Source organism: Puma concolor, chromosome B3 (genome assembly GCF_028749965.1).
Source record: "Puma concolor isolate L17-30 chromosome B3, mPumCon1.1.hap2, whole genome shotgun sequence".
NCBI lineage: Eukaryota > Metazoa > Chordata > Mammalia > Carnivora > Felidae > Puma > Puma concolor.
In genome coordinates this window covers 143,958,530-143,967,371 of record NC_141672.1, presented here as the reverse complement: position 1 = coordinate 143,967,371, position 8,842 = coordinate 143,958,530, and the positions used below count along the sequence as shown (strand labels likewise).

Here is an 8,842-nt window from a genome sequence, read left to right as displayed (position 1 = left end):
CAGCCCAGAGCCCGACGCGGGGCTCGAACTCACGGACCGCGAGATCGTGACCTGGCTGAAGTCGGACGCTTAACCGACTGCGCCACCCAGGCGCCCCGGGATCTACATTCTAATGGAGGCAAAGTATGTGACGACAGACAATACAGTGGCAATCCATTTCAAATGGCAGGGAATATTAAACATGGTGATAGAATGTGAACATGGTGATAGAATGTGAAGGGAGTTGCTTTAGACTGGGTAATCAGGGAAAGCCTAAGAAAGTAACATTTGAGGGGGGCCCGGATGGCTCAGTCAGCTATGCGTCCAACTTCGGCTAGGGTCATGACCTCATGCATCGGGCTCTGTGCTAACAGAACCTGCTTCAGATTCTGTCTCCCTCTCTTTCCCAATCTCTCTCCCCCCACCCTCTCTCTCTCACACACACAATTAAAAATATGTATTTAAAAAAAAAGTAACATTTGATCTGAGACCTGAATGACACGGAACTGGCCATGTGAAAATCTGGAGACAAAGAACTAGTAAGGACAAAACCTTAGATTGGCATTTTTAAGAATGGAAAAAAGATTTAAGCTTGGTAAGTAACAGGATGGTAGGGAATGAGGTAAATGACAAACTTATCAAAGTTTTTAACAACAGCTTCTAATTTTCCGTAGCCAACTGGGGAAAGGGCATGGTCAAATGGTTTACAGGAGTTAAAAATGCCCGGGGCACCTGGGTGGCTCAGTCAGTTAAGCGTCTGACTTTGGCTCAGGTCATGATCTCGCAGTTTGTGAGTTTGAGCCCCGTGTTGGGCTCTGTGCTGACAGCTCGGAGCCCGGAGCCTGCTTCAGATTCTGTCTCCCTCTTTCTCTGCCCCTCCCCCACTCATGCACTGTCTCCCCCAAATAAGTATTTTTTTAAATGCCAGTTTAATCAGATAGCATCTTCCAAGGCGCCTGGGTGTCTTAGTCAGTTGAACACCCAACTCTTGATTTTGGTTCAGGTCATGATCCCAGTATCATAGGATAAAGCCCTGCATTGAGCAGAGTGCTTGAGCTTGGAGCTTGCTTGGGATTCTACCTCTCTCCTTTGCTCGCTCTCTAAAACAAAAAATGTATTTAAAAACTAGCATCTTCTCGAGCGCCTGGGTGGCTCAGTCGGTTGAGCGTCTGACTTCAGCTCAGGTCATGATCTCATGGTTGGTGAGTTCGAGCCCCACGTCGGGCTCCGTGCTGACAGCTCAGAGCCTGGAGCCTCTTCAGATTCTGTCTCCCTCTCTCTCTGCCCCTCCCCAACTCATGCTCTGTCTCCGTCTCAGAAATAAATGAACATTATAAAAAAAAATTTTTTTTAAAGTAGCATCTTCTACCTCTTAAAACTAAAAAGTTCTAGTTACCTTATGTTTTAATCATAAAAGTACTGAGGGGCGCCTGGGCATCATGATCTCACGGTTGGTGAGTTCGAGCCCCACAGGGCTGTACTGACAGCTCAGAGCCTGGAGCCTGTTTGAATTCTGACTCCCTTTCTCTGCTCCTCCCCCTCGCTCGCGCTCTCTCTCTCGCACTTTCTCTCTCAAAAATAAACATTAAAAAGATTTTTTTAGTGTATTAATAGGCTAGTGACAGAGCAGTGATAATAGGACCTTATTTGCCCACTGCTGTATTACCAGAAACTGGATTCTCTTTGATTGGCAGGTGATAGGGCCTTGCTATTTATACTGAACAAATTCCCAAGTTAACAGTAATCAATGATACTGTAATGGCTATTAATGACATTTGAAATAGCAAGGAGATTCACGAACACACTCAATGACAGGTTTGGAAAATCAATTATTTTCATTAAGCACCCTGCACTTAAACTCTGAAAAACCAGTTTTTGCCAGGAAGTTGTTAAAATGAGGCATGGCTGAAAACTGTCATTGGGCTCTTCTGTTGCGTGCACGTGTCTCACTGAATTTTCTACTGATAACCACGCTGGTTATAATGAAAGGTCTCTAGGGGCGCTTGGGTGGCGCAGTCGGTTAAGCGTCCAACTTCAGCCAGGTCACGATCTCGCGGTCCATGAGTTCGAGCCCCGCGTCAGGCTCTGGGCTGATGGCTCGGAGCCTGGAGCCTGTTTCTGATTCTGTGTCTCCCTCTCTCTCTGCCCCTCCCCCGTTCATGCTCTGTCTCTCTCTGTCCCAAAAATAAATAAAAACGTTGAAAAAAAAATTAAAAAAAAAAAAAAGAAAGGTCTCTAAAAGATTTGGGAAATTAACAGAAATTATGCCAGGCAGGAATGGATTCCTGGAATTTTAGAAGCCCTGAACTAAAGGTCAGACCTGGGTTCAAGCCTGTGCTACTGCTCAGCAGCAGCCATGTGGCCTCGAGCATATCTGAAAATGAGACTGTCCCCTAATTTTTGAAAGGGGCTGATCATCTGCTCTCGCCCCCATCACAGCTCCATCGCAAAAATCTGATGACAACAGTGAAGATGCTATTGAAGCTTCTGAAAGTAGCTAGAGATGCTGCCGGAGGCCCGAAAGCCTTCGCCTTTTTTTTTTTTTTCATGGATCAAACCCCCCATACCCTAATCTCCTTCAGAGCCCCACCAACAGAAGGAAAGAGGAGCTCCTTTAGACCAGGTGATGCAGCGAAGGTTATGATGTCCTAATTCTTAGCTGTCAACATCAATTACTAAGCAGGGTGATCTACACAGTGTCCTTTGTTGGGAACTCCTCTGGCCCCATCTCTCTCCTATGTTTAATGACAAAGGACCTCTGGTCTCTTCGAACCCTCACTCTTCCCACCCCAGAGAGCACCAATCAACACAAACTGCTACATTTTATTTTCTTTTGCACGTAATGAAAACATTCCACTGATAAAGCAGTTCCAGAACTATTAGTGTTCATTAATCAAGAAGTAAATGAGATCAGAAGGCAAACTTTTCATTTTTTCCCAAACATATACTGCAAATTTCACAGAAAAGTTCTAACAACGCATGCAACACGGGCTGGTTTCAACATACAGAGAGCCCAAGCAAAAATGGGGAGTACTGAAGATCCACACGGGTCAGATCAGGAGCAGAGCTCCAGGACACCGGAGTCTACCCAGCCAGTCATTAACCCTGCCCTGCCATACACACTGGCCCTGTGAAGTTCACTGCCCTCTTGTCAGATTCATATCTGAGCAGTTGTTTCCTCCCATGGTCCAGGCTCATCATTTCCTCCCATCCCACACACAATGTGGGATGATCCACACACAAAAGTCCAGGCAGCTCCAAACCTACTCTCCCAGCTGCGTTTCAGGTGGCATCTCCACAAACCAGGCTCCGGCTCAAATTCTGTACAAGAAGTTCCCGTTACTGTCAAAGAACTCTCGCCCCCTCTGGACTACTTTGCTGCTGAAGTTCTGGTCACCTGGGTCCTGCGCCTTCAACTCTTCCAGCTTCTTGGCAGTTGGCAATCCATCACCGTCAGCTCGTCTAGAACCCGCACGATCGCTGGTGGAGCACTTCTGCAGCTCTTGCCCGTGACCTAGATCTGCAACAGGCACAGAGCGCTCCCGCTGCGGATCCTGGATTCCTTTATCCCCTCCCTTCTGTCTCCTTGGTGTACTGTGAGTGTTCGATTCTATCACTTTCAAAGCTGTGCTGTGACCCCAGCCTTTGAATGAGGTTTCATCTGCTGGCATCAACGAAAAGCCTGATCCAGAGTGGCTCGCGGAGAGCGGCTTCAAGGAATCCTGAGAACCTGGGAGCTGCCTGAACGAGAGGGCAAGCCCGGGTTTCTTAAGGACTTTTTGATCCTGCTTCAGTTTCTGCTCCAATGTGGGTACGAACTTGCTCTTTAAAACCCTCCGGATCACATGAGTGCTGACACCAAAGCCTTCGGCTAATCTGGGAACTGACCAGGACTCTGCAAATTCTTTACGCAAATATCTATGGGAAAAAGAAGCAGGTTTTCAAGTTGTGAAAAAGTCTGCTATCAGAGTACCTAACTGACAATACTAGTTATATTTGTGTGAAAAGAAGAGGGCTTGGAAAAAGCGTGAACACAGTCTCTATCTTGTGCCACCAAATGGCTATGTTCCGTTACCATACACCGACAGCAACACCCAACCACTCTTAGGTCACTTTTATTTCACAAAAACTAAACTCCTCCCAATGTGTACCAGGCCCCAGTTAGATCCTGGGGATGCACGAATACTGTCCTTCCTTTCAGAGTACATACAATCTGGTGGTGGAGACAGATATATTAACATACAACACTACTGTGGTAAGGCATAGCAGAGAATGCTGTGAGAGCACCCAGAAGACCCAGGAACAGGCTATCACAACATTTGCCGGGTGGCTCAGGAATTGCTTCAGAAGTCCCTCTAAAAGGCCTAAAAGGATGAAGAGGAGTAAGGATGAAGCTGGCAGAAAGAAGAGAAAGAAGAGATCAAAGGTATTTTTTTTTTTTAATTTTTTTTAACATTTATTTATTTTTGAGACAGAGAGAGACAGAGCATGAATGGGGGAGGGTCAGAGAGAGAGGGAGACACAGAATCGGAAACAGGCTCCAGGCTCTGAGCCATCAGCCCAGAGCCCGACGCGGGGCTCGAACTCACGGACCGCGAGATCGTGACCTGGCTGAAGCCGGACGTTCAACCGACTGAGCCACCCAGGCGCCCCGGTATTTTTTTTTTTTAAACGTTTCTTTTTGAGAGAGAAAGGCAGACAGAGCACGAGCAGGGAACGAGTGGGGAAGGGGCAGAGAGAGAGGGAGACACAGAATCCAAAGCAGGCTCCACACTCTGAGCTGTCAGCACAGAGCCTGGCACAGGGCTTGAACTCATGAACCATGAAATCATGACCTGAGCTGAAATCAGACGCTTAACCGACTGAGCCACCCAGGTGCCCCCTCAAAGGTATTTTTTTTTTTAAGTCTTATTTATTTAAGTAACCTCTACACCCAATGTGCGGCTTGAACTCACAAACCCTGAAATCAAGAGTCGTACTCTTTTCTGACCAAGCCAGCCAGGCGCCCCTCAAAGGTATTGATGGTAGGGAGAGCAGCACGTAAAATGCAAAACAGCACATCACCATTGTTGGCAACAGCTCAACTCGTCTAACAGTGAGGGCAGAAGCAAGATGATGTCACGCTTCCAACTCTGAAGTTTATCCCCAAATCAACAGTGAATCAAGGGAGGTTTTTTTTTTTTTAAGTGGGTATATTCAAAAATAGCAGAAGGCGGGGGCACCCGGGTGGCTCAGTCGGTTAAGCGTCCGACTCCTGATTTCAGTTCAGGTCATGATCTCGTGGTTCATGGGTTCGAGCCCCATGGCAGGCTCTGTGCTGACAGTGCGGAGCCTACTTGGGATTCTCTCTGTCCCTGACTCTGCCCCTCCCCCGCTTACGCACATGTTCTCTCAAAAATAAATAAATGAACGTTAAAAACAAAAAAGAATTAAAAAAAACAGCAAAAGAATTGCCATTCAGGACATCCAAGCTATGGCAAACCACAAGCAGATCCAGGAAGGAGTTTAAGCAATGGAATGCCATGAGCAGCTTTTCCTTTTTTAAGCTCAATCTAGGGGGGTAGTTTTCAGTGGCAACACTAGAAATGGAAGGATCAGCCAAGAGGCTTTCATGGTAATCTCGGCAGTCTGAGCTGAGGCAGCCGCAATGAAAGCAGAGAAGGAAGAGAGTTGAGGAATATTTTAGGAAGGCCAAACGGAAGAACTTGGTAAGGACTAAATAACTGGAGGTAGAAGTAGGCAGAGATTCCAGATTTCAGTTTGAGTGTTTGGTGGGAACCTTCAGGGGTACGGGGAAAACAGGAACAAAGTGAAATTGCCAGGGGACAACAATAAATTCTCTCTTGTTGAGTTTGCGATTATGTTCAGTTTGAAGAACCTACGTGACACTCAAACAGAGATGGGCTAGCGCACAGTTGAAGATGTACAAGTCAAAAGATAAACACAGACGGGAGACGACAGACTTGGAAGTCACAAGCCAAGACCAATGGTGGCCGAAGCCACGCGAGTGGCTGGCTTTAGGCAGGGAAATATGGGGAGATAAAATGACCAAGGACACAACTCTAAGGGTACCCCAGGAAGGAAACTGAGAAAAGGTGTCCTAGAAAGAGAAGTGACTAGTACCGTGGTCAAGGGAAGAAAGAATCTCAAGACAGCAGAGTACAGGGTCACACGCTGCAAAAAACGTTAGGGAGGCTAGAGACTGGAATGGCAGGAATGCCTAGCACTGAGGAAGTCACTGATAAGATTAATGGACAACAGTTTCATTGTTGTAACAAGACAACAAAGGGTAGGCAGCCAAAGAACAAACGGGTGAGGGAGAACCTTAAGTTGACAGTAGGTCTCTGGGGAATTAGATACATCTAAGACTTAGTGCACACAGAGGATGGGTCCTAGACAAATGAAGGGCTACCACTTCCCCTGGGATGTAAATAAGGGTATTAACATCGAGCAAGGAAAATAAGGAGGAAGGCTAAGAAGCTTTAAAGGGCTCTAGGGGTGCCCGGGTGGCTCACTCGATTAGGCACCCGACTTCACCTCAGGTACGATCTGAGTTCGAGCCCCACATCGGGCTGGCTCTCTGCTGTCAGCACAGATCCTCTGTTGCCCGCCACCTCCCCCTTCAAGCTCTCTCTCTCAAAAATAAAGAAACATTTAAAGAGCTCTTAATTAATGGCCAATTAAAAGGACGTTTATTAGCCACAGAAGGGGAGGTGACAGGAAGATGTGGAAGAGCAGTTGTTCCAGAAAGGAAAGGAAGTGGACATGAGAGAAGTACTACAGGCTCACAAAATCTCCTTGCTCTATAGAATCCCCTTCATTCTAAGCGTCTGTTTCAGAGTCACTCTGATGGGAATGGGAAATGCCACACAACTTACAGAAGGCAACTTAGCAATATTCATCAAAAGGCAAATCCATGTGTCCTTCCACGCAGCAACTCTACTTCTGGAAATGTACACAACAAATACACGTGGAAGGTATGTGGAACGAGGTGTACATGAAGTTACTCATCAGAGTACTATCTGTGATAGCAAGTGAATGCAAACAACCGAAACACACTTCATAAAAGACTGGTTAACTGAATTATGATTTGCTGGGGCGCCTGGATGCCTCGGCCGGTAGGGCATGCAACTCTTGATCTCAGAGTCCCGAGTGTGAGCCCTACGTTGGGCAGAAAGATTACTTAAAATTAAAAACAAAAATTACGATTTACTATTACTTCTTCAAAAAGGAGCTTTGTCTTCTGAAGAGGAAAGATCTATGAAATATGTGAAAAGGGGCACCTGGCTGGCTGGGCCAATGGATCATGAGACTCTTAAGCTCTGGGTTGTGAGTTCAAGTGCCGTGTTGAGTGTAAAAATTATGTGAAAATAATATCTTAAAAAAAAAAAACAAACCAAAAACTATATGAAAAAAGAAACGTGTAGAACAGTATTTACAGTATTCTACTGTTTGTGCTTAAGAAAATAAAAGTAGGGGCACCTGGGTGGCTCAGTTGGTTAGGCGACCGACTTTGGCTCAGGTCGTGATCTCATGGTTTGTGAGTTCGAGCCCCATGTTGGGCTCTGTGCTGACAGCTCAGAGCCTGGAGCCTGCTTCGGATTCTGTGTCTCCCCCTCTCTCTGGCCCCTCCCCTGCTCACTCTCTGTGCCTCTCTGTCTCTCAATAATAAATAAACGTTAAAAAAAAAATTTTTTTTTAAACATGCAAAAAAAAAAAAAAGGAAAGAAAAGTTAATCTACATTCATAGTCGCTTGTATTTGCTTAAGGAAACCTGAAAAAAGGCACAAAAATTCATTAAAAATAGTCTCACTGAAGACTGGGAGGGATTAAAACTTCTCAATGTGTACAAATAATGTTCTAATTTTGAACTATATGCCACGCATTGTTATTTAAAACAAACTTAAAACTTAAAAAGGGATCTAAGATTTTAATGATATGGGTTTGCTCTTCCGAAAAACGTACATAACCTTGTAAGTCCCCATCCCTGACATTAGCTTAAGAACGTCATGACAACTATTTTGAAGTTAAAGGCTGTGAGGTCTACAGCTTACTATTCTAAAATTTCAGCAAAAACGAACCGTGTCCTCATGTTAAAAACTACTAAATTTAGATGACGGGCTTATGCAAATTCATCTATTCTATCCTTTTCATTTAGAAAACTTAAAATGATAAAAAGTAAACTATTACAGTGATTCTCACCGGATCTGCTCCATGGCTTCCCACGTCAGGGTCCTGGGCGGGGCACCCGGCGCCTCCATTTGTCTCCGAATTTTCTGGAATCGGGCGGCTTTTTTCTGCTGTTTCAGGGTGCTGGGGGAGAGAACCAATGGCAGAAGCCAAGCGTGGGAGCAAAACGGGTGGCTGAAGAGCCTCGCGCTAAATCACAGGCCCAGCCCTCTTCTCTTTGTTTGCAAGGGAAACCAGGCCACGTCTGTAACCTCCCCAGATAATCCCTAAAACAGCCCGTAGCATGCCGAACTTTCTAAACGGGTGATGAAACACGTCACTGGTGAAGAAACCTGCCGTCCCAAAGGAGCCGCACACCTGCCCCTGCGCCCCCTAACAACGGGTGAGAAACAAGGGCTGCGGCGGATGCGGCGCTACAACGCCCGGCTCCAAGGGGGCGCGAAGCCCTGCTTCAGGCTGAGGGCCCGGGAAGCAGCCGGTACCTCTCCACCTCCTGCAGCTCCCGCTCCTCCGGCTCCCAGTCGGAATCGGGGTCTGGCTCCCGGCCGAGCGTGCCCGGGTCTACCATCCCCCGGGTCGCGAAACCACAGCGAGCCACGGCAGCACGAACACGCAAGCCCAGCAAAAGGTTCAGAGCCACCGCCATGTCGACAAAAACAGCCCGGGACGGTCT

At 46.7% G+C, this 8,842-nt stretch overlaps 1 protein-coding gene across 1 annotated transcript; it reads right to left on the bottom strand.

Annotated features, from left to right (window-relative positions):
• Nucleotides 1-2,788: 2,788 nt before the first annotated feature.
• Nucleotides 2,789-8,827, bottom strand: NGRN (neugrin, neurite outgrowth associated). Its single transcript, XM_025918632.2, has 3 exons — nucleotides 8,652-8,827; nucleotides 8,182-8,292; nucleotides 2,789-3,897 (listed from the first exon to the last, which is right to left on the bottom strand). Exons 1-3 carry the CDS (start codon nucleotides 8,813-8,815, stop codon nucleotides 3,294-3,296), a joined length of 879 nt encoding a protein of 292 aa, XP_025774417.2. The 5' UTR covers nucleotides 8,816-8,827; the 3' UTR covers nucleotides 2,789-3,293.
• Between the last annotated feature and the right edge of the window lie 15 nt (nucleotides 8,828-8,842).

Excerpts from the sequence above, each read along its gene's own strand:
- NGRN (XM_025918632.2), bottom strand. The coding sequence starts at position 8,815 with ATGGCGGTGGCTCTGAACCTTTTGCTGGGCTTGCGTGTTCGTGCTGCC. Across the intron at positions 8,293-8,651 it reads GAGCTGCAGGAGGTGGAGAG|CACCCTGAAACAGCAGAAAA; the intron begins GTACCGGCTGCT and ends TCTCTCCCCCAG. Across the intron at positions 3,898-8,181 it reads GAAGCCATGGAGCAGATCCG|ATATTTGCGTAAAGAATTTG; the intron begins GTGAGAATCACT and ends TTTTTCCCATAG.